Raw genomic sequence first — 24,799 nt, forward strand, 5'->3', positions numbered from 1 at the left:
ACCCTTTTCCCCTCTGTGGCCCCTCCCCAGGCCCCTGACAGATTAGCCGTCCCCTCCATCGTGTCGCTGTGGCCTGCAGCCATGTCCCATGCTGTGTGTGCTGGACTGTCCTCCCATGCAACCACCCCGTCGCTAGATGTGACCCTTTTAGAGCCGACCTCCCTCCGCACCTGCGTCTTTGTGGCCAGGAGCCAGGCTGGCCAGGCCTCCCCACCAGCCGCCGCCACAGGACACCAGAGCCCCAGTGGGGAGAGCACCTTTATTGCCAGAGCATTCCGGTTGTCTCACCGGCCTCTGACTGCCGCCCCTCGGCCCCCAGGCTGGTCCTGCCTCACAGAGGGCAGGGGGAGCTTACCGGGACCTGGCCACAACCTCCCAAATGCCCCAAGGACACTGGGGACAGATGGCTCCAGTCCTGAGGGGAGACATGACCCGGGGTAGCACCAAAACCTCCGAGCCTGCTCCTGACACTGGGTCCTGGCCCAGCAAGAGAGGAGCACCAGGGTCAGGCCGGGTCACAGGGGAGCCCATGGCCCAAGAGGCCTGTGGTCTGAGCTGCTCTGGGGTCCCCGGCTCCGGGCGTCTGCTGTGGAGTCTGCCTGGGCCCACAGCCCTGAGGGGGCAGCATCTTTCCCGACGGGGCCTGGGACTCGGGCAGCTTTCTTGTCTCTAGCTGGCCAAGGGGACGTGGGACTTGCCGTGTGATCCAGAAATGGCCAGCCCTAGAGAGTCCCAGACAGGGCAGAGTTGCCAGCAATGGCCTCCTCGGGGCGCACCGGCCCAGGAACTACTTCCTCCTCTCGGCTCGTGGGCAGGAGGGCCCTGCCGGGCTGGCTGGGTCCAGAGGCCGGGAGGCAGCGGTGGGCGATGCCGGTTTGGTAGGAAGGCCCCTGCCACCCCAGTGCTCCTCTCTCAATATCCCCAAGTCCTGGGTTTATTCAGGGTGTCCCTGGCGCCGCCAGACCCTGCAGCAGACCCCAAGCCCGGGGACGGGGATTGAGGAAGAAGGCCCAGGACCCTGCCTGCCTTCCCTGCTGGCTGGTCCAGCCTCCCCCACAGCCCTGCGCCCAGCCTGAGTTTCTCTGCAAAGACAAGAAGCTGGCAGGGTAGAGCGTTAAGGATCCAGGAGGCCTGGGTTCAAATCCTGTCCCAGCAGTCCCTGGTCCCGTGGCCTCGGCAGGTTATTCATATTCTCTAGAACTCCATCCTCCCAGGGAAAGTGGGGGTATCAAGCCTACCTCCTAAGGGTTAAATGACGCAGGGAAAGCTCCTTGGACAGGCCCAGACTCAGTAAATGATGAGTATTAGGGTTATTCTCGTGCCCCGCCCAGCCCCCCCCCCCGGCCCCATCTCCTGCAGAAGGTGAGGGTGGGGAGGGCAGGGACCAGGAAAGGGCCCTGCCAATAGTGCTGGGGCCCTCTGACCCTGCCTCTGGAGCTGCCATCTGTCCCCAAGTCCCCCCCAGACCCCAGGAGCCAGTGTCTCTCGCGATTGTCCGTGCCCGGAGCACAGGTCCCCTTGGTGGGTCTTCGGGAGCCAGCGGGGCCACACGGGCCTCAGGGCCCTGTCTCCGGCGGGGCAGGGGCTTGTCCTGGAGAGCTGGCCTCTTACTTGCCACCGCTGGCCCGGCCGGCGCTCCTCTGCCCAGGGTCGGGGCCGAGCAGGGCAGCGAGGGCGCTGTCAGGCGGGGAGCCGCCCCGCTTCATCTTCAGGCTGGCTCTCAGGGCAGCATCTTGGCCAGAACCCCCCTCAGGGGAGGCCAGGGGATCTGGAAGGACAGCAGGGGGGCCGGCTCACGCAGGGCCTCGGGAGCCCTCAAAGGCCCCCTTTGCTTTGGGTGCCCTGCGGGCGAGGGAAGCCGGGTGCCCAGCGAGGACAGGGCAGGGCCACAGAAGGCTCCCTGGGCACGCGGGCATCTGTCACTCATGCGTTGGCCTGCTCACCCAGCAACCGGTGCTGACCTGGCAACCGGTGTGGACCCCGCCCGGGCTCCCCGCCCTGCATGCCAGGGAGAGACGCGGAAAGCCCAGCCCCATCAGGAAGCACAAGGTTCTGAAGAGCACCGTGGGGCGACAGGAGGGCGCCTTCCCAGGGGGAGAGACCCTAGAGCAGGTCCTGAAGTGGGAGCTGGTGGTCAGTGGGCGGAGGCCCTGGCCTGAGCAAAGGCGTGGAGGCGGGGGAGGGGAGGGAGGTCCTGGGAGGACTAGGTGGGCACCAGGCCATGCTGGGCAGGGGCTTGGGATCTCGTGCCTGGACATCAGTCCCGGGCAGTAGGGGGCCACGGAGGGTCCTTGAGCAGGGGAGGCACAGGGTAGGGTCCACCTGGGGTTTGGGGAAGACCGACTGGCAGCCAAGTGGAGGTTATCATCGAGGCAGGCAGACCAGAGGCAGTGGCAGCCGCCCTAAGGGCAGCAGGGGGGGTGCAGAGGCCGGGGCCGAGGGGATTCCCAACTCCACGGCCAGCTGCAGGTGTGGCTGGCTCCAGGCCCTGGGTACCACTCACCATGGATCCCAATCATGTGTTCCAGGATGAGGACTCTCTCCGCCAGGATCTTCAGGGCCTCCCGCAGCTGCTGCACCCCCTCACCCTGAGGGGTGGGGGAGGAAGCGGCCAGGGTCAGGGCCGGCCACAGAGACGGGCCACGTCCTCCCAGCCCTCCCTATTCCTGACTCTGCCCCTTTGTCCCCAACCTCTCAGTACAACAGCCATCCCAGGTTGGATACCCACATGCCAGGCCTAGGGTCTGAAGCCTCGTTTGCAGACAAGAAAGCTGCAGCACAGAGAGGGTAACAAGGGCCCTGGGGCCGCACAGCCTGGCTTCACACCCAGATCTGTCCCCCACACGTCACAGTTTTTCCTGCTCCCATGGCTGCCTGGCTGCTTCCCCTGGGCAGAGCCCTGCTTTCTGGAAAATACCTTGCCAAGGGCAGAGGCCCTAGCCCAGGTGGGGGCATTTTGCTGGTCTCCTGAGAGCTCTCCAGGCGTGGCCACTCCCGGCAGAGAGACTAAAGGGAGAGCCGCCGTCTCTAGAGTGCACGGTGATGAGGGGCTGACCCACACACGGGCAGAGGGCGTCGTGCACCGAGACCGGTCAAGGAGCTGTCGTATTGAGAAGACAGATGTCAAGGCTACTTGAAAAGGGACGTGATGGGGGCGCCTGGGTGGCTCAGTGGGTTAAAGCCTCTGCCTTCGGCTCGGGTCATGGTCCCAGGGTCCTGGGATCGAGCCCCACATCGAGCTCTCTGCTCAGCAGGGAGCCTGCTTCCTCCTCTCTCTCTGCCTGCCTCTCTGCCTAGTTGTGATTTCTGTCTGCCAAATAAATAAATTTAAAAAAAAAAAAAAGAAAACGGACGTGACGGTAAGGGACTCAGGCCCCGCCCTGAAGTCAGTCCCAGAACGGGCCTCTTGTGGGCATAACACGACAGCTCTATCCTGATGCTCGGATCAATCTAGTTTAAGACAACACAAAAGGATGGGCCCCCCGGGTGGCTCCAACGGTGAAGCGTCCGACTCTTGATCTCAGACCAGGTCTTGATCTCAGGGTCGTGAGTTCAAGCCCTGAGATGGGCTCCACGCTAGGGATGGAACCCACTTTAAAAAAAAGCAAAATAAAAAAAAAGAAAGCAAAAAGTGTCCTATAGGTTAAGGAGAGAGGTCTTCCCCCCAGGGAAGCAAAGGCCATAAGAAGCCACACTGGAGGCAGTGTCCGGGATGGGGGTCCAGAGCCCCAGCCCAGCCCCAAGCCCCTGAGCCCCGGCAAAAAGTGATACCCTAAGGGCTGTTTCTGTCTCCCTTTGCAAGTCTGCGAATCTCCCTGCGACTCTGGGCCCATGCCTGTACCACATCTTTCTCCCGCTGCCTCCTGTGCCCACCACAGCTGCTCTGGCTCCAGCCTCCACACTCCATCCCAGCCCACCTCCCCAGTCACCCCCAGGGTGGCTCATCAGAGAACCCTAGATGCCCACGGTGGCCGGCGACTCCCTGAGCTCTGACACACCCAGGGGATTCTTGCTTTCAGCCTGCAAGGTCTCCTCTGCCAGCCCCACTGCCCTCACCCCCTTTCCCCATCACCCGGGTCTCCAGCAGCCCTCCTCCTCCCAGAAGACAGCGGGTCCCCACGGCCATGCCCGTATTCCTTCTGTGTCCCCTCCCCACCCCACTGTGCCCCTGCCTGCTCCCATCCTCACTCCCCGCCTCCCCATTCCCTCCCACATCCACCAGCCCTCCGTCCACGTTCCCACAAATCCTTCAGTCCACCAGCTCCGTGACGCTGGGGGCCCGGCCACGGACCAGGCACCGCGCCTGGGGTATTCCTGTCCCTGGAGCCTCCTTAAAGAAGGGGTTCTCCCCGGCAGTGTCTCCCCTCTCCTCCGGCCCCGGGCCAGTCCCCCATCTGCACGCTAAGCTGCAATCATTATGTTACTCACTGGCCTCCCCCGCCAGGCGGGGACCCCCTTCACCCCGTGGCCTAGCGCCCTGTGTGTGGCTGAGGGGTGTCAGGGCAGACCTGCCGGGCACCCGCCCTCCCACTGGGACACAGCCAAGGGGGCAGGAGGCGAGCTCGGCCCCGAGAACAAGTTACCTCTGCAGCAGCTTTGTTCTCTTCGTGCCCCTTCCCGCCAGGCTCGCCCTAGGAAGAAAACACCACAGTCAACAATCTGTGTGTGGGGATGGGGAGCGGGGGCGCCTCTCTACCTGCCCCAGCTTCTCACGCAGACCGCAGGGGGCCGGAGGGAGTGAGGGCAGGCTGGGCAGGCAGAGCCTGGGGACAAGGGTGCTGGGGCCCAGAGCTGGACAGCCGCCTCCACGGGCACCGCTGCCCCGGGGCAGGCAGAGCAGGGGAGCGCCCGAGGCCCCAGCATCCATGCGTGGCCCCATGTGGGTTGGTTTGGGGGCTTCACTGTGCTTCAGGCCTGACACCCCACAAGCTCAGGTCTCAGCTCGGCCAGGGACCAAGTCCCTGTTTCTCTCCGCTTCCACCTCTAGAAGGAGGCCAGCAATACCGGCCTCACACTAACCCCTACATTGTATGCAGTGTGGCCTTCAGCAGGTTACCTGACCTCTCTGTGCCTCCGTGCTCTCCTCTCCAAAACAGGGTAACACCGCCTACCTCCCAGGAGGATTCAGACTAAATAAATCGATACTCACAATGAGCTCTGACGGGAGCCTGGTGCCCGAAATTCTGGGGCAGGACTCAGCATTGCTACCGGACAGACGCCAGGACGAGGCGTGGCTACGGAGGCTAAAACTGCAGGCTTTACTTGGCTCTACCATTGCCTCACTGTGTGACCTCCGGCAAGTCACTTAACCTCTCTGAGCCTTAGCTGCCAGTTCTCCAAAAAAAAAAAAAAAAAAAAAAAAATGGGGAAAATAAAATCCTGGCTTGCTGGGTCGTAACTAAGCTTAAACTCACTGTGGGTGAAGAGCACGGCCCCTCCCAGCACACGGGAGGTGCTCGGCAAAGCTCCGTCCCTCCTCCCAGGCTCTCTGCCCCTAACTTAGACCTGGGCACCGAGGAGGTGCCTGCCTCCTTGGCCCTGCAGGCAGGAGTGGGGACTCATAAATTCTTACCTCCAAGGAGGGAAATTTGAGGCCAGCTGTCTGGGCCTCTCCTTCTGGGAGGTTCAGCGGAGGGAGGGACTCCGCAGGCCACATAGCATGCTAACTTGGGGGTCCGCGCTCCCCAGAAGAGACCTGAGGACTCGCATCCAATCCCTTACCAAGAGGCTACTTTAGTCGTTGCTCACAATCCCAGTGAGGGGCTCCCCACTTTCCAAGGGCACCCCCTTCCCAGCACAGGCAGCTGGGATCACAGGAAGGCTGCCCCTTCTCTGGGCAGGGTAGAATCAGGCCACGTTTGGAGTGGCTGTGGGGCTGAGCCCAGGCTAGGCTGGGACAGAGTCCCCCCCCTCCACCTACCGGGTGCCCTGGGCCTGCACCAGAGCCCACCACCCTGGGAACAGCGGGCAGCACAGCCCCCCACTTACAGCTGGTCCCGTCACGCCCCGCTCTCCGGCCAGGCCCTGCAGAAAGGCAGACAAAGCAGATGAGGCCTTGCCTGCCCCCCTAATGCCTCTGTCTCCCCCTTAGCTGCCCCACCCCAGGACAGGAGGAGGACAGAGTGGAGGAGGTGGGACGGCACCTCCTGGGCCACCCTCCACTAGCTCCTCCCTGAGCCTCGGCAGGGCCCTCAGTCTTCTCAGCTGAGAAATGGGCCATTACGGTGGTCACACAGAGCCTGCACAGATGGGAAAGCCCGCAGGCTCCCCCCACAAAGGGCCCCCCAGAGAATAAATGATGGGGGACCCACTCAAGGCCTCCCATCCATGTTGAAATCTTGTCGGAAGGCTCCGCAGAACCCAAACCCACGCATCCAGCCACCAATCCGCTTCCTCACCTGCCCACAGGGGGACGCCCCGGTCCACCTCCCCTGAGAACCCTGGCTACCCCCACACCTGCCGCCTCCGGCAGCCACCTCCCGGGGAAATAGCTCCCTGTCCTCCCAGCGGCTCCCACACACGCCCCGGAGATGACCTTCCTTTCCTTCTCTCACCAACTCTGTTCCATCCGCCAGACCCATCGCACCCATTTTCTAAACACGTCCCGTCCCTTTGCGGCTTCCAGCACACCCGCCTGATTGCAGGTCACCTTCTCTGTCCCCCTCATGCTTCCTTGGTCTCCCTGACCCACGGCTCCCCCACCTTCAGCCTTCCGGTTCCCCACGGCAGCCCCAGCCCGAGTGTGAGGGGCCTCTTAAAGATGGAAATCAGACCATGGGCTCTCCTTCCTGGAGATTCAGAGTCCCCTTTCCCTGCGACAGAAACCCACACTCCGCCCCTCCGGTCAGACCCTACCCCCACCTCATCTCACTTCTCATTCTCCTTTCCGCAGTCTATCCTGGGCTTTCTTCTACCCCAGGGCCTTTGCACTCGCTCTTCTGGCTGCCAGGACTGTCCTTTCTTGGCATCTTTGCACAGCTGCTCCTCTGGTTCGTTAGGTCCCACCTGAATTGTCACGTCTGCTCGTGTGTCGTGCCCTGAGTCCCTTCCCTCTCCCGCAAGGGCCCAAGACCCTGATAAGAGACCTCCTGACAGGATAAGGGTATCCCCAAGCACCCACCACGTTCTTGGCGAGGGCGAGAGAAAGCCTGAGAGGGGCCCAACCCCTGCCGTTCTCCTGCTGTGTGACTCTGGGCAGGCGACTGAGCCCCTCTGAGCCCCCTTTCCCTATCACGGCTGGGATACCATGATAACGTTATCTCGGAAAGCCGCCGGCACAAGCAGGCGGGGAAGGGTTCTGAATCTCATTGTTCCCAACTCTCCCTGTGGCCGTGGGCTGGGGCAGCTGAAGGCATCTGGTGACATCCTGTGGGTGACTCTTGGTGACGAGGGCTACAGGCTAAGGTGGACATTCTGTGATCTGTATGTCCTCTGGAGGCACCTGGCCTCTCTGGGTCTCAGTGAGCTCAACTCTGAGATGGGAAGTGTGCCCCAGAGTCCCTGACATGGGGGGTGGGCAGCACAGGGCTGAAGCTGCTGATGAGATCCCGGTCCCGCCCGAGCTAAGTGGCCAAGGGGCCAGCTGGGCCGCCCCTTCCCGAGCAGCTCAGGCTGGGAAAGAAGCCTGGCTCTTCCTTCCCAGGGAGACAAGTCCTCCTCCCCTGCGAGAAATGGGGAAGCCCTTACCTGTGATCCAGGGACACCTGGGGGTCCTGGGGGACCGTGTGGTCCAGGGGGACCTGTGGGCAGAGTCACAGATGATCACCTGGGGCCAGCGTCCTGCCCGCCCTATCTTGCAACCCACTCTTCCCCCAGAGCCTCATCCGTGGGGCCACCCTGCGCAGCAACCCCCCAGCCAGCCAGTCTCCCAGCAAATCTCTCTCAGGGCTGCCCCTTGTCCGGGGGGGGCGGGGGGGAACCCTCCTGGGTCCCTACCCCTCCAAGGTCACCCTTCTTGCCTGAACTACTACAACAGCATCCTGACCATCCACGCTCGCGGTCACCCAGAGCCACCTTCAGTTAGGGCCCTGCCAGGGCTCCTGAAGCCCTCAGCCGGGCCCCCTCCACCCGCATGCCCCCAGCTACGCTCCTGGAAATCTCCTTGGCCTCTGCGCTTCTGCAAGGGCTGTTCCTTCCTTCTGGAGCTTCTCCAGCCCCTCCACAGCCCAGCTGATTCTTTCCTACCGGTCTCAGGCTGAGCATTACCTCCTCCAGGAAGCCTTCCGGCACGCACCCCCTCCCCTGCTCTGGTCCCCTCACCTCCATGGGGCATTCGCTCAAATGCTACCTTTTAAAAGAGGTCAGGAAACTAGAGCCCTGCCCCACGTAGGGAGCAGTGACTATGTGAAAGGGTAAATGAATGATGGGACAAGGCATCCACATACTTGGTGAGCAGGGCTGGCCCCTACCCCGTACTCCCCTTCCTTCCCCTCCAGTAAGGGTCCCTGGAGGGTGGGGGTCAGGCCAGGCCCAGGATCCAGACCCTTAGAACCCCAGGCCCATCTCCTGCCCCAGGGCCCCTGGTTTCTGCCAAAAGGCCCAGGGCATGCTGCCCTGCCCTACCAGCCCCTGAGGCCAGCCCTGTGCTGACCCCATGCCTCCCCCGGACCTGGGCCTCCACGTACCCTGGCGCAACCCCCACTCGGGCCCACAAGGGGGCAGCCTCGAGTGGCTTCATGCAGGCAGCAGGCAGAAACATTTGGGGCTCCTGTGTCCAGTCCTGCCAGGGTGCTGTCCCCCAGAAGCAAGGGAACTCGTCCAATCCCCAGTATCCTGCCAAGGCCATGGTTCCCCAACTGGCCCCACAAGGCGCCTTGGCCCAGGCCAAGCCCAGAGCAGGTGCCCATGCAGGCCAGGCTGTGCGGCTGCCCTCTGCACTTACCTGGAGGGCCAGGGGGGCCCCGGGGCCCTGGGACGCCGGCCAGTACTGTGTCCACGGCAGCCGAGGCCAGCTGTGAGTCTCCGTCTGCAGACAGAGCAGTCGCCTGTGACCCGGTGGGCAGGGCCAGGGTGCAGGACCTGAATTTCCCCAGGGCCAGGACAGGCACCCCTGACTCCATCGGCCTCACAGCAGCCCTGGCAAGCACACTCTCTTGCTCCCGCAGAGCCCAGGTCAAAGGGCAGGGAAAGCCCAGAGGGGGTTCATAAAACGCACAAACTCCTTCCAGAGCATTCCAGCCCCTTCAGAGTCTGGCCCTGCCCTACTCACCTCCCCAGTTCCCCCCGGCCAGAACTCTCCTCCCCTTCCCCCCACTCCACTCCACTGGCCCTTTCTTGATGCACCTGACAGGCTCACTCCTGTGGGGCTTCCTCCTCCAGGAAGGCCTCCCTGCCCAGCCCTTTGAACTGCAGGGCCCTGGGCTGCCTCTATAGGGCCCATTACTCAGCCTGGGGCAGGGGCAGTCTGTTAATGACCCAGTTCCTTGGGTCATTTGGGTCTCTCCCTTGGGTCACAATCCCCCTGTGACTGTGTCCTGCCTGAACCCCAGAGCCAGACCCAGAGAAGCCAGGCCAGGAAATGCCCGAGATGGGAGTGGCTACCCCTGCCCTTCCCTTCACACCCGGAAGCCGGGGACCACACTTCCAGGGGCTCACAGCAGATGGGGACCCACTAGGGCATCCCCACTCCTCCCCAGGCACACACCCGGCGCTCCCTCGGGGACCCCAAAGGCTGGTGAGGAGGGTGCCATCCGAGGAGGGCTCTGAGGGCTCTGGATGGCAGGCAGTGCCCGAGGCACCGTGACCAGGGCAGGCTGGAGCCCTGGGATGGCTCCCTGTGGCCCTGGGGCGTGTGCAGCCGAGCCCTGTTCTCTCTCTGAGTCTTCAGTGAGTCCCTACTTGCTCCAGAAGGCTCTGCTCTCTCCGGCTGGGCCCCTGCACCAGCTGAGGGCAGCCCAGGACCCCCATTCTGCTCAAGAACGAGTCCCTCCCTTCCACCAGAGCAACTCCACTGTGAGTATTAACTTCCCCCACTCTACAAGTGGGGAAACGGAGGCTCAGACAGGGACAGAAGCACCAGCAGGAGGGGGCTAGAGTTTCTCTGACCCAGACAAAGAGGTCCCTGTCCCCCACAGTGCTTGGGATGTCACCCAACCCTGTCACCCACTTCTTAAAACCCTCCCCCGGTTTCCCGGGACACTTAACCAGAGGACACCCCTTTGGTGGCCCCCTCCCACCCTCCGGGTCTCCCTGCTCCTGCCCGCCCCACTGGGTAGGCAGGTGTGTCGGGGTTCAGAAACCCCAGACTGTGGCCCCCGAGGGCTGGAGTCTGTTTTCCACACGGCTGTGTCCCCAGTGACACAAACCGTGTGATGACACATAGTAGGTGCTCAACCAACACTTGTCCACAAGTCCAAGGTCAGGGGATTCGTGAGGGGATGTGCTCCCGCCACCAAGTGGGGAAACTGAGGCTGGCCACACAACAGAGTGACATTGGGGGGGGGGTTCAGGACCCCAGGGGCAGGAGCTGGGCACCTAGGCGGGGACAGGCCAGGCTGGGGGCTAAGGACCCTTCCACCACCCCCCCACCCCCAGCAAGCCCTGCTCCCAGGCCGCTGCCCAGCTCCCTAAGGGTCTGCTTCCCCAGGGTCCATCTCTTGGCGGGGAGCACTCACCGCCCTTGTCCGTCGGCGGCTGCAGGGAGTAGAGGACCCCCTGAGGGCTGTTTGGAGGGAAGCCCGGGCTGCCTGCTGGGCCGGGGGGGCCGGGGGGGCCCGGGCGCCCCATCTCTCCAGGAAGCCCGCGGGGCCCTGGTGGCCCCAAGTGGCCTGCGATGGGAAAAGAGGAGCCCCGTGAGGGCCGGGCCTGGACAGACACCGCAGATGGCGAACAGGTCAGCAGTGGCCGCCAGACCAGCCTCCCTGGAGGGCTGTCCTGGGATGTGAGTGAACATGGCTTTCGCTTCGAGCCTGGGGAGCACTGGGGCTGCTGGGCGGGAGGTGCCTCAGCTCTGGGGTTGGGTCACCGAGAGTGCCAGCCAACCCGGGCCAGCCCTACACCTACAGTCACAGGACCTGTACCGTCCCTGCAAGACCCAGGAGGAGATGGGGGGCTCTCTGGAGGGGTTTAAATGGCTGAGAAGGGTCCCCAGGCCTCAGCTGCCCCACCCCCACCCCCACACCCCCGTGCCTGCACCCCCCAACTCCCAGAGCCTTTTGTTCTTCCCGCAGCCCAGCGTCAGACCAGACCCTAAAACCTTTGGGATGGGGTGGCAGTGGGGGTGCGGGTGGGAGGAAGTGAGCCCAGAGCCCCCCAGGACAGCAGTCACCGACCCCAGCAAGATCAGGGCTTATGGGATGCCTCACCTGCTCAGATAGGGGAGGAACCCCAGCCCCGTGCCCCAGTGGACAAAGTCAGATCTGGGGGGTCCTTACCAGGAGGCCCTGCTGGGCCCTTCTCTCCTGCCTGGCCCCGGTCACCTTTGGAGCCTGGGGGACCTGCAGGCCCTGGAGGTCCCGTCTGCCCCGGGGGCCCTGGGGAGAGAATGAGATGAGCACTGAGGACGTTGGGGGCCAAGCCACCGTGGAGGGGTCCGGGCCTGACCTCCTGGGCCATTTCCCAGGGGCAGAGACCTCATTACAGTCTACAAACCATCGTTGTACCTATTAACTCCTACGATCTCAACAGCTGCTTGTGTTTCCACTTCACAGGTGGGGAAACTGAGGCTCAGGAAGGTGTGGTCCCTTGTTCAAGGGCCCAGAGCCAGGCTGCTGCTGAGTTAGGCCCCTCCCTCCAGAGTCCTGCTGTCTCCCTGCTCAGGGTCAGGAACGGCATCTATGGTAAAGAGCTCCCCAGTGAGGCCTCCTTGGAGACCCCAGGAAACCCTGCTCTCAGTTTCCAGGGCGCACCCCGGTTCACCATTTGTTGGGGTTGTGCTCCACCTGGTGGCCATTTCTTGGAACTGCACTTCTTGCAGGGAGAAAGTGGCGGGGGAGAACCAGCACCCCTCCCAATCTCCCCCACAGGGCACTTGGGTCCTGGGTCTTCCTCCTCCTTAGTTCCAGAAGGATTTGGAAGAAGGCAGGCGGGGGCAGCTGCCTGGGTGTGAAACCCTGGGAGGTGGGCTAAGACCCAGAATGAGATGCTCCCCCCAACGCCTGAGCTCCCTCCTCCCCCGACAGCCTCCAGCCCCCACCTGCAGAAGATCACAGAGTGTCTGCTCCTCCCTGGATTGGCCACTGGGTGCCCCCACTGCTGGGAGCTGTGCCCTCCCTGCTCTGCTCCCTCTCCCAACTGGACAAGCAGAGGAGGTGAGGAGGGGACGGGGTGTGAGCTCAGAGCGGAGTCTGGAAGCTAAGGGCTCAGCTGTGAGAGAGGCAAGGGAGGGAGAGCATCCCCTGCACAGGGCTCTCGTGGGGCCAAGAATCATCAAGAGCACAGGCTCGTGGATCACGGGCTGACCCCAGGGGTCATTTCTCCAATCCTTGCTGGAACCGCAAGCATTAAAACTTACTGGAATGAGTAAAGAGGACTTCTGTGTGGCCGGAGGTGAAACAAAAGTATTTATGAACTATAGCATAGCACGGACCAGAAGTCGGTGGGAGGCAGAAAGCTCCCGGTAAAACTGAGCCGGAAGGCTGGGGCTGGGCTGGGGGTCTGAGCACAGGTTAGCTTCCGGGCAGGGCAGGAGCATATGCACCCAACTGCGGGACGACGCGGAAGGGTGAGGTCCTGTAACAGTCCGGATGGGGTCTGCGGGTGCAGGGTTCCAGCCAATGGTTTCCAAGGGGGGCTGAAGCCCCAGTACCCAGAGCTTCTATGTTTCTGAGAGAAGTTTCTAGAACTCCTGATTTTCTTTTGAAAACCTACAGTTTTGAAGTGTTAGCTCCGTTTTTCAAAATACCACGTAGGGGTGCTTGATCCCAAGGGCCTCTGGGGCAGGCCTCACTCACCGGCTGGGCCCGTGGGCCTTCTCCTTCGGGGCCCTGGGTGGGCGAGGGGGATGGCATCTGGGAGGAAGTCCTCGTTCCAGGGTGGGAGGGTGCTCTGGGGGACCGGCAGGTCATTGCCCGGACCTTCGGGCTGCTCTGCAGCTTCCAGCAGGAGAACCTGGGCCGGGAAAGGGCAGAGGGTCAGGACCCCGGGCAGGCCAGAGACCCCTGTGCACTGGGGATGTGTGCCCCATGCGACCTGCAGCTCCCCAAAGCCAGGTGTGATCACCAGCCCCTTGCTGGAATGTTCCCCCTACCCCTGCCCTCCTCTCGTTCCTGTGTCAGGAGAGTCCTCGGACCCGGGGCTTGAGCAGGTTGTCACGGGGACACCTTCAGACTCCCTGTACTCTTCTTCTGGAGCGGTCATCACTGTGAGGAGAGCCCTGTGGTCACCCCCCACCCCTGTCCCAGCTTCCCCCAAAGAAGGGACTGAAAAGATACCGATGGCCCTGGCTTGGGGTGCGGTTTTTAGTAGGAGCTCTGGGAAAAGAAAAGGTGGCCACGCGGGAAAATCAGCGTGGAAAGCCGCCCTGTCTTCTCCCCTTGAGCGAGATGGGGCATCAAAGTCTGGGAAGACCCAAGTCCTGGGCGGGAACACGATCTCCCTAACGCAGGCCGGCGAGCTGGAAGTCAGGACCCAGAGGCCCCCGTGAGTCCCTGCTGTTCCCCAAAGAGGTCAGCAGGGGGCGCTGTGCACCAGGGATCGGAGCTAGGCGTCCGGATGGGAGCGGAGACCCTGGGTAGGCCCACCCAGGCAGAGAGGGGTCCCCGGGCCAGGCGGACAGGACTGGCTTCCTGCTCCGCCCACCGCGAGCCCCGAGTCTTTGCGCCCTGATCTGCCCAAAGGGGAGGAAGGCCAGTGCCTCGGGTTCCCCCCAGCTCTTGGGAGCCAGAACCCCCCATTGGCTAGAGTCCCCGACTCCCCCGCCCCACCTCCGCGAGGGCCAGGCCTTGCATTTAGCCTCCCCCAGGCTTCTCCCAGGGCCCCTTGGCTTGCCCAGTGCTCCCACAGGCCCTGGCTGCCCCCCCAAATCCACCTGCCTGCCCCCCTCCCCAGAGTAGGGGGTCAGGACTCCAGGCAAAGTGAACCCTGCGGAGCCCCCCAAACCACCAGCGTCCCCACACTCAGCGTGCCCTTCTGGGCCTGCCCTGCTCCTCCTGGACCTCAGGGGCTTTGCCCCGCCCCTGGGTACACCCTGAGACTTCCCGCCCACCCCCGCCAAGCCCCTCCCTTCACTCCTGCGCAGAAGAGGACCCTGAGACTCCAGGGACCCTCCCCCCGCCCGCGGCAGTCTGCTTGACCCTGCGGACTGAGGGTGTCCCCTTCTGGGTGTGCCCCCAACCCCTGCACCCATTGCCTGTGCGCCCACTCTGGTTTCCATCTGCAGCGGGCAGGTGGGCTCCTGCCCCGTGGGGCTCCAGCGACCCCGCCCAGGGCCACTTCTCTGAGCCCCTCCCCATTCTGGTCCTTACAAGCCACCCCCCCACCCCACCTCCGCAGTTAGGGTCACCGCAGTCACATCATAGCCAGAGGTGGAAAGAGAGGCCCAGAGACCACAAGTGACTTGTCCAATGTCACCCAGCAAGTAGGCGCTGGGACCAGCGTCCCATGCAGTGCCCCCCAGCCTCCCAGGGCTTCCCCAGCTCCAGGCTTGGCCCAGATGGTAGCATCTGTTTCCTGAAGGCTCCCACCTGCCCCCGCAGAGCCACGGACCCCAAGGAGGGTACAGGACCCCCTGCTCGCAGCCTGGGCCCAGGCGTGGGCTGCTAGGGGACCCTCCCACCTGCAGAAGGCCTCGGGGACAAGGGAGGGTCGTTCACCCCCTGGGACTTCTCATGCCAGGGGCTCTGCACGGGCGCCTCCCACATGCCTGTGCCTCTGCCTAGAAGAGGGAGATGGCAGCCTGGCGGAGAGGGTGACACAGAGCTTCTCGCCTGTCCGGCACTCGACTGTTCCCAAAGCCGGTCCCACTGCCACGTTGTGTGAGGCCCCGGACCAGCACACTGCCCAGATAAGGAGGTGAAAACTTGGATGAGACTCACCTAGCTGCGGGGGTGGCGGTCCCGCTGATGTCTGACTCCAAGAGACAGTCATCCGCAGCCCCCATCCAAAAGGGCATGCCCTCAGGGTCGGGCTTCCAGGGCAGGAGACAGGGCCCAAGGGGGAGGGACGGTTTGCAAGGGCTGTGTGTGTGTGTGTGTCCGTGCGAGTCTGTGAGGGCCTCTGTGTGTCTCCGTGTATATGCATATATGTGTACGTGTGTGTGTGTGTCTACGTGTGTCTATATATGTGTCCATGTGTGTGTGTGTATCTGTGTGTGTGTGTCTGTGGGGCTGTGTGTGTGTGGATGGGTATCTTTCTGTGGGAAGACCTGCCTGGCAGGCTTTTCTGGGCGGGGGGGCCGACCTCTGTGGTCTTGCCACGGGGGTCTCTCAGCCCATGTCAGCGCTCTGGCCCCACCAGACCTCCCTGCTGGCAGGCCACGCTCCCGCCCGCCTCCCACTCCTGGATGCTCCTCCTAAGTCCCAAGAGGTGAAGGTAGGGCAGCCTCGGCCCCCAGGCCTGTCCTCTGTCAGACGCCTGGGACATGAAGAAGAATGTCACTTGTCGCCAGTCAGGGCAGAGCCCACGGCCCCATGGCATTGGCTCCTTCCTGCAGGGACCCAAGACCCTCCACTGGGGCCTGCTCCAGGGCCCAGGAGCAATTTCAACCAATACGTGAGGCATGGGACATGAGGTGACGAGGGACACAGCCCGGGAGAAGTGTCTCCCACTGAGGGACGGTAGAGACGGCCCTGTGGCTCTGTCCCAGGCCTGCTCTGCACTATCCCTCCGAGGGACCAGAGGGGACAGAGCCCCCGGTGTCCACGAGGGTGACCCGCCCGTCACCACCCCTGCGCCTCACACAGCCTTCCCTTCTCTGACTTCCTCCCTCCATCCTCACCCCATTCTGCCTGGGGCTACCCTGCCCATAAATGACTCATCCTTTCTTCAGTCCTCCAGCCTCTGGGGTGCCCCGTTGTGCCCCCTTCTCCATTGTCTGGGCCCCGCCCTGTGTCAGACAGGGAGGGAGAGGAGGAGCCAGAGATGGGGACAGTGGCCCTTTCCACCAAGAGGTCACCTTCTGGGCATCCACCCCCCCCCCCCCGCGAGGCTCACATCTAGACCCCCAGTCACTGAGACTCATGTCCAGACCAGCCTGCTGTCCGAGACCTCCAGATTTCTTGCTTTCCCCTCCCCAGGGGGCTGGCCCAGCCCAGAGAAGGCCACCCTGCAGGAAGCCCACCCACGGAAGCCCCAGCAGCACCCAAGCCCTGAGACCAGGCTGCTCAGGCCTGCTGGGCTCCCTAGGGCTGGGCTGCTACCGATGTACAACCCTCGCACACACCCACCAGCTCCCGGAGCCAGTCCCCCCCCCGGCCGTCTGACCTTGGCCTCCAGCGTGGTTAGCCGCTCACTCATGTCACTGAGCCGGGTACAGTTCATGCATTCTGAAAGAGAAGGGTGAGAATAGAGTGTAGACCCTGGGGGTGAGAGCAGCCAGCCGCCAGGACAGCCTCTGGGCGGGCAGGTGGGGAGCTCTCTGACCAGTTTGCCTGGAAAACTCCTACCCAGCCTTCAGGGCCTTATCCTTAGTGGCCCCTCCTCCAGGCAGCCCACCTGACCTCGGAACACCCACAGCACATTATTCAGCAAAGTGTCCAATCCAACACCCCAGGTGCCCGGGCAGCCTGTGAGTGCCACAAATGCAGGATCGTTGTCTAGTTTATTTACCCACAGATCTCAGTGCCTGGCACAAAGTAGGGGCTCAAAAAAACCCAATAATTGATTACATGGGTGGTGAAGGGCATGCTCCCTGCCTTTGAGAACGTCAGTCTGGGGAGCGAGATGGGCAAATAGGTAGAGGCTGTAGGGGCTACACAGGGCTGTAAGAGTAAGATGTGCATTACAGGGGACAACAATGCCAGTTTGGGGTGGGGGAGGTGGTGGTCAGGGAGGACATCCTGGAGGCGGGGGCGTCTAAGGGGAGGCCTGAGAGATGCACCATATGATGGCCTGGTGAGGAAAGAGGGCTGAGGCCTAGAGACAAGCAAGACCAGAGAAGGGTCTGGAAGCAGTCTAGCCGAATCAGAGCAGACCCAGCCCCTCACCCCCCCCCCCCCGACACACACACCCCCTCCACACCCGGGACTGGAGCAGTGAGCTGGGACCTAACACTGGAGGGCTGGCAGGAGGGGCTCTGGGGCAACGTCCTGAGGCCAGTGGGCAGCTCTCAGGCTGGAAGTCAAGGTCAGATTTGCATTTTGAAAAGCTCACTCTGGCAGCAGCGAGTTTGGTGGGCGTGTGTGGGAGGGATGGAAGCCGGAAGGCCAGTTAGGAGACCGGTCATGCTGAACCCCCCAGGCCCACATCTTCCTGGGCTGTAATTATCTGTTATGTCTGTCTGCCCCGGGGACTGGAGCTGCTTAAAGAGGAAACAGACTTTCAAAGCTGTTCTCCAGAGCTTTTATTGCTGCAGAAGTCAAGGGAGGCCTAAATCGCTCACTCGGTTCAAAGCCTGACCTCGATCTGAGCCAAAGAGACACACCGAGGCGTGAGGGTAACTCGGCAGGTCCCAGTGGCTGTGCTAGGGCTGGCCATCAGCGGCCCCGTGGGCACAGTGAGGCCTGAAGCTCACCAGCAGCATCCATACCTGCCCCCCACCTCTAGCCTCCCCTGTCCCCTAAGAGGTCCCCCAACTTCATCTCAGAAAACAAATCCCCCATGAATGTCCTAAGTTACAGTGGTGATTGCTCTGTGAGACACGTAGGGGATGCCCAGGAGGCTTGGGACCAGGGTTCGGGCTGTGTCCCCCCCCGCCGGGGTGGGGGCGGCCTCGGGGCAGGGGGTGCTGACATGGGGCCCGTCTGCTCACCAGCCGTGGTTGGGTTTACAAGACGTGGGCTGCCCGAGGCTCCGCCCACCCTCATCTCCCTCCCCAGCTCCCCTGGACTGGGCCCAGTCAGTGGTTTATAAGCATTTTTTAAGAACAGAACTCTTTTTCCCCCTCAATAAAGCCTTGTCCATAACCCCGATACATAAAACAGATTAGACACTGAGGTACAAACACTGAAACTTCCAAACAACTAGGGGGAATGTATACAGTTTCATGACTGGGGCCGGGCGAGGACTTCACAAAGGATTGGGGAGAGAGGGGGCGGGTTTTCTGCTTAAACATGGGTCGGGGGAGGGGGGACTATACCCACATGTTTCTTCCTCGCTTCTCCCAGGAAAGGGTGGTGAAGAAAGAGAGGGGGATAAAAACCCGCAAAGCAGAGAAGGGCAGAGGAGAATTCTCAGCAGATGAAGCCCATAAAGCAGCCCAGTCCCACCTGGGAAGAGGACATCAGAGCCTCCAGGTTCCCCTGAGGCCAGCCCAGCGCAAGGCAGGAGAGGTGAGGGGTCCTGTCTGGGGACTGGGGCATGACTGAGGGGACAGGCGCACGGGTGCCTACACCGAGAGAAACGGCGGGGTCTCCCAAGGCGCCCCATCAACAAGGCCAAACCACAGACCCTCCTTCTCTCTTAAAAACAGAGCTCAGGGGGCGCCTGGGTGGCTCAGTGGGTTAAAGCCTCTGCCTTCGGCTCAGGTCATGATCTCAGGGTCCTGGGATTGAGCCCCGCATCGGGCTCTCTGCTCCGCGGGCAGCCTGCTTCCTCCTCTCTCTGTGCCTGCCTCTCTGCCTACTTGCGATTTCTCTCTGTCAAATAAATTAAAAAAAAAAAAAAAAAAAAAAGAGCTCAGGATTCCCAAGCCTTACAAGAAGACTTTAATGGAAAGACAGAGATCAAAACCAGTGGGGTCCCACCTGTCCACTCACTACCTCAACCCCATCTATCGACCCAGCCGTCCAGTCATCACCTCCCCGCACCTGCCTACTTTACCCTCCCCCCACCCCTCCCTTACCACCCTCTCATCCCGAACATTCCTGAGGCATTTAGGGGACCCAAACAGAGCATTTCCAGGGTCTGAGGCCACAAACAGGGCTCTCTGCAGGGGGGAAGTTCTGCAGAGGGAGGGATGAGCCTCGGGCTCTCACAGGAACCTATTTCTGGAAAGTGTGCTGGGCCTGGGCCCAGTTTGCTCTGGCACTGGGCACCCCACTTGGCCGGGGAGGTGAGGCTTGGCTGGCAGCAGGCACGGTGTGGGAGGGGGGCGCGAAGGGGGGTTCCAGTTCTCCAGCCACAAGAGAGGCCCGGGAGGCCCAGCCAGCGGGCAGGGCTGAGGCTGCCAGCTCGGCCTCCCCGTGCCACCGGCCTGGGCAGGCGCTGAGACCAGCCGGGTTTTACGGTTCCCCTGGCTTTCTGTCATCGACAAGCAATTATATTATGCTTGTTTAAATTTTTCTAATGATTCATGGGAGCGGTGGGGACAGAGAAATGGCACCGAGGGTGCTGACTGGCACGGACCCCGGACCAGGCCCTGCCTGCTGGCTCTGGGCCTCAGTTTCCCCTGGCTAAGAGGAAGGCTCTCACTTCTGAGATTCGGAAGTTCCCATGATCCTGGCCTCCCTTCCCCAGCACACACGCGCCCACGAGCGCCCGGGGCCGCAGCACATTCCTGGTCTCTCCGGGAAAGCGTGCCTGGAACTCTTTGCCAATCTGTGCGTACCGAAGTGTGGATGTTCCAGGCAAACCGGCGTGGTGGGGCGGTGAGAAAGAGGGAGGGACTCACCGCTTGGTGCGGTCAGTAGAAAGAGAACTAAAAGGCCACTAACTCACTGTGAGGCTGGAGAAGAGCTCATCTGACCTCTCTGCCCCTCAGTTTTCTCAGCCGTAGAAGGGATCAGTACGGAATCAGCTCCAAGGGCCTCAGGCCCCTGCTGCCTGTGCTCTTGCCCTCCAGCTCTCACCACTGGGCTCCGTTCCCCCAACTGCAGGACGGCACACCTGCTAAGCTGCTAACCTTGGCCAGCACGCCCACTGCCGACGGCTCTGTATCCAGCCTTCAGGACCCAGCTCCCAAGTGAGGCTGACCCCCCGGGCCTGGGCCCAAAGGGGAGCCTTGCCGACCGCAGAGAAGTTGAGAGGCCGGGTGAGACAGCCGTGAGACGGGGGCCATAAGACCCTGACAGGGGAAATCCAGGGCACACAGGTGGTTCTGCCCCCAAACACTCAGCCCCCTCTGGGAGAGGCCTCGGAGATGGGTCCACAAGCAGGGAGCAGGGGCAGGGTGGATGTCCCGGGGGGCCAAGCTGGAAGAGATCCTAAAATCCCCCTGGGGACCTTTGACTCCAGCCCAAACTCCTAAGCCCTATAGGAGAGCTCCAGGGAGGGCAGTGGGGTCAGATGCTGGGGGACAGGGGGCGGGGCTGGCCAGGTGTGTTCACAGGAGACCACAGGAACGAGGTCTAAGTGACCTAAACCTAAGTGGCCTCAGTTTCCCCAGTGTGACAAGAGCTGGGCTGGGCCTACCACAGATAGGACTGGTACCTGTCTATCTTACTACACATGGGGTCAACCCTGTTCTACCCAAGTTCAGACTGGGGCCACACATTCTTTTGGTGCCTCCCTCCCCCGCACTGGGGACTTGAAGGCCATGTAGGAGCTTCCACTGCTGGTGAGACTTTGGTCATCTCACTCTCTGCCAGAAACTGCTGTCGGCGGGGAAACTGCTTGCCTTGAGTAAGTCTGGGATTTCTTTTGCCTTGTCACTCAGACCTTGCCTCCAGCCAAGCCACGGCCCCTCCAGCCAGGCCACGCCCCTCTGGCTAAGTTCACAGCCCCTCCAGCCCAAGAGAGAAGACTTAGATGTACAGTGACTTTGGGACCAGCGTCAACTCCTGCAGCAAAGCCCATGAGAAGATGGGTCTGTCCGCCCATGGGGTTCGGCTCCCGGTATCTGATATTAAATATGCATCAAGAGCCTCTAATGCAAAAGACAAAGACTGAAACAAACAGGAAAAAAGCAAGCTCAGAAAACAGAGACAATGAGTGAACAGAAAAAGACTTCAAAAAACCAGAGTAAAACTCTAATATCCTTAGAGCGATATGAGAAGATATTGCATGCTGAAACAACAGGAGGTTACTTGCAAAGAACCTTCAAAACACAAAAATGCATTTGTAGAAATGGAAGAAAAATAGTTGATGTAAAACATTCAGTCAAAGGATTAGAAGATAAGGAAATTTTCTAGGAAGTTGCCAAAAAGGGAGCTGTGACAGTTGTAGAGAAGAGATGAGAAAATGAGGAGATCAATCCAGGTCTAACAACTAACTAACTGGAGAGTCCAGAAAAAGAGACCTGAGAAAATGGAGAGAAGTAAAGAAATGATCCCAAAAGATCACCTAAAACTGAAGGATATGAACTTACACACTGAAAGAACATGGAAAATGCCAGATGAAAAATAAAACTCACACCAAAAATCACATAGTCACAAAAGTTCAGAATCCCAGAGTGAAAACCCTAAAAGCTTCTAAGATAAAATGAGACCTCCAGGAAATGTCCAGAATTAGTACGGCACTGAACTTCTGAATAGTAACAGTGGATGCTGGGGAGATGGTATTCTTTTGAGGAAGAGGGTGTCTAGCTAAGATTCTATACCCACCTCAACTATCCCTCAAGATTTGAGGGTAAAATGAAGCATTTGTAGACACAAATGGCCTCAAAACATTGACACGCTACACACTCCTTCTCTGAAAGGTGTTGAAGGATGTATTCCACCAAAACAAAGGAGTAAGCTAGAGAAAAGAAGACTCAAAACAAGGATATCCAGGGGCATCTGAGTGGCTCAGTGGGTTTAAGCCTCTGCCTTCGGCTCAGGTCATGATCCCAGGGTCCTGGGATCGAGCCCCGAATCGGGCTCTCTGCTCAGCAGGGAGCCTGCTTCCTCCTCTCTCTGTCTGCCTCTCTGCCTACTTGTGATCTCTGTCAAATAAATAAAAAATCTTTAAAAACAAAAACAAAACAAGGATATCCAGAGGCAATCTTGTCTGAGTTTCCAGCCCTACTGGCCTGCTCTAAAGATTTAAAACCTGCCAGCCCCAGATTTTAAACAATTGCATAAGCCATTTCCTTAATACAGATGATAGATAGATCATAGATCTAAAGAGATACATGCATATAGTTATATAGATGCATACACACACACACATCCTTCTGGTTTTCTTTCTCTAGAGAACCCTGACTGATTCAAGGTCCAACCTATAAACAGGTCCTAAACAGACCCATCAACCAGGGGAGAATCTTCTGGACTCTTAGGAATGTTCCATGATACCTTAAAGATAGTTTGTCAGATTTAGGAAATAAAAACACAATATTTTATCTGTCAACCCTATTTAGTACTTCATTCTTTCTACAGACACACCAAGGCATTCTCTGGGACAGGAACCCAGGGACCAGCAGCCTCGCCCCCAAAGGTTTCTGGACATGTAAGCAACAACACTGAGGGGTGCTACCCAACTGTGTGGCTCTCTTATGAAAGGGGAAACTCCAGCCAGAGGAGATCAAGAGGGTTTCCCAAGGAGGAGACAGCTGAGCCCTGACTACTGCTCGTCAAAAAATATTTGCCGAGTACTTGCTCTGGGTCTGGCCCTGGGCTAAGCCCTCTACACCCATTCTTTCCTTATAAGCCTCTCACCCACCATGAGGCAGGCACTAGACTACTATCCCCACTTTGAAGATGGGAAAACTGAGGCCCTTGCTTCCTCACCTTTACAAGATTCTGCCAGGTCTTGCACAACACCCTGCCCCAAAAGACCTCATAGAGATCCCTAGCTTAAGCTCCTGTAATAGGTGGGGATCTAATTCGCCATGAGGGAGATGGGGATCAGGGGTGGAGGGAGAAAGCCAGCTACAGGCTAGAGCTCCAGAGTCTACCAAGGGTCCCCATGATGCTCTGGGGTCAGCCCTATGGGGAGAAGAGAGGCTCTGGTAGCACCAGGACCTAGGAAATCACCATACCAGTTAACTTCTAGAGAGCTGCTTACCCAGGGAACCCAACACACTGGGTTTCTCTGAGCCATACACCCCAGAAGGGAGGGTGCAGAGGGCAAGACCAAGCCAAAGGGGAAACCTGCCCTGCCCTGTGCTTTCCCTGTTTCCCAATGCATGCCAGAGCAAAGAGTCCCATCAGGGGCCAGGGAGCCTGCTGGTCGGATAGAGCCGTGGCTGCATGCCAGGCCCAGCCCTGGGGCTCATGGACAGGACAGAGTAATTAAATTCCATCCTTTTGAATATCAGGGATCACAGAGAAGGCAAGGTTTTTCAGAAACTTCTGCCAAGATATTTATTGAAGAATAATAGAGTTCTTTCTTGGACGGGGGAGCCTCACATAGGGGTGTGTCCTCGTGGTGGAAAAAATCCCCAAGGGGCCAATGGCACTAAGCATCTCAGAACACAATGGTAACCAGCTGCCCTGTCCCCCACGGACACCCGCGTTCGCAGCTCCTGGGCTGCAGGACTTTCTGGCAATGTTCAGCATCACCCCACAGGCAAAAGGGACAATGCTGGTGAGTGAAATCAATGCACCAGTGTTTACCAGGCTTAGAGAAAGAAATACTGGGGTGTAGTGCCCTCTTTCTGCGAGTGAGAAGGATGAGATTCAGGAAGGTTTGACAATGTGCTCAAGGTCATACCATGTGTCAATTAAAGGCCAGAATTAGAACCCAGAGCTTCCCTTCCCATGAGGCCATCTTGAGCTGAGCTACGTCCCCTGGCTGAGGCAGCAGCTCTCAATGGATGTGCAGACAGTGCCTGGACCATGGCTAAGCATGGGCAAAGTCTGAGACATGTGCCTCACTGTGGCCCTAGGGACTTTTCTGACTGGGCTGGCCAGATCTGTCTTCCACCCTCTGTACCTCCACATCCAGCCCAGAGTTCAAGGTCACAGGTCTTGACCTAGAACCCTGTGGACCATGGTTGGACCACACCGGAAGTATCTTTCCCCCAACAAAATCTGAAGAGGAATTATTAGAATTATGAAGTTATTTTAGCAAGGTCGCTGGAATACAAAGATAGTTCCTAAAAATCAACATTATTTCTATATACTGGCAATAAGCAAATAGAAAATGAAATTTTATAATGATACCCTTCACAAAAGTGCCATAAAGTTATCAAATTACCTAGGAATAAATCTACTGAAAACTACAGCACATCACCGAGAGAAATTAAAGAAGAACTAAATAAATGGAAAGATATACTATATTCATGGATTGGAAGACCCAATATTATAAAGATGTTCATTCTCCCCCGTTGATCGATAAAGCCAACGCAATCCCATACAAAATGTCAGAAGGCTGTTTGTGTGTTTGTTGTACACATGTGTGTTTGGAAATTGGCAGATAGATTCTGAAATGTATATGAAAACACAAAAGTCCAAGAATAACCAGGGCAATCTGGAAGAAAGAGAACAAAAGGTGAAGACTTACACTTCTTCAAACTGAGACCTTCAAAACTGAGACCTATTTTAAAACTATAGTAATTGAGACATTGTAGTATTAGCACAAAGACAAACGGACGGATACTCACTTCGTTTACGAAAAAAGCACCAATGCAGTTCCACAGAGAAAGGGTAGACTTTATCAATAAACAGTGCTGGTTCAACTGGTTATCCAAATGGAAAAAGAAAAATAAAAGAATCAGACCCCCTGGGGCACCTGAGTGGTTCAGTCGGTTAAGCGTCCGTCTCTTGATTTCGCTCAGGTCATGATCTCAGGGTCATGAGATTGAGCCCCGTGCTGGGCTCCATGTTGACAGTGGAGACTACTTAAGATTCTCTCTCTGGGGGCACCTGGGTGGCTCAGTGGATTAAGCCTCTGCCTTCAGCTCGGGTCATGATCTCAGGGTCCTGGGATCGAGCCCTACATCGGGCTCTCTGCTCAGCAGGGAGCC

General features: G+C 59.5%; 1 protein-coding gene across 1 annotated transcript in view; it reads right to left on the reverse strand.

The window, feature by feature from the left end:
- Positions 1 to 1,474: 1,474 nt before the first annotated feature.
- The window catches only part of COL26A1 (collagen type XXVI alpha 1 chain), a 124,505-nt gene continuing 101,180 nt past the window's right edge, over positions 1,475 to 24,799 (reverse strand). The window contains exons 4-13 of the mRNA XM_045993899.1: positions 16,360 to 16,421; positions 12,891 to 13,047; positions 11,373 to 11,471; positions 10,614 to 10,766; positions 8,882 to 8,965; positions 7,687 to 7,739; positions 5,989 to 6,024; positions 4,584 to 4,631; positions 2,504 to 2,588; positions 1,475 to 1,768 (exon numbers count right to left, since the gene is read on the reverse strand). Of these exons, the coding sequence (XP_045849855.1) occupies positions 1,608 to 1,768; positions 2,504 to 2,588; positions 4,584 to 4,631; positions 5,989 to 6,024; positions 7,687 to 7,739; positions 8,882 to 8,965; positions 10,614 to 10,766; positions 11,373 to 11,471; positions 12,891 to 13,047; positions 16,360 to 16,421 (938 nt within the window). The 3' untranslated portion in view covers positions 1,475 to 1,607. The remainder of the gene's footprint in view (positions 1,769 to 2,503; positions 2,589 to 4,583; positions 4,632 to 5,988; positions 6,025 to 7,686; positions 7,740 to 8,881; positions 8,966 to 10,613; positions 10,767 to 11,372; positions 11,472 to 12,890; positions 13,048 to 16,359; positions 16,422 to 24,799) is intronic.

This window comes from Meles meles, chromosome 21, assembly GCF_922984935.1.
Source record: "Meles meles chromosome 21, mMelMel3.1 paternal haplotype, whole genome shotgun sequence".
In the NCBI taxonomy this organism is placed as follows: Eukaryota; Metazoa; Chordata; class Mammalia; order Carnivora; family Mustelidae; genus Meles; species Meles meles.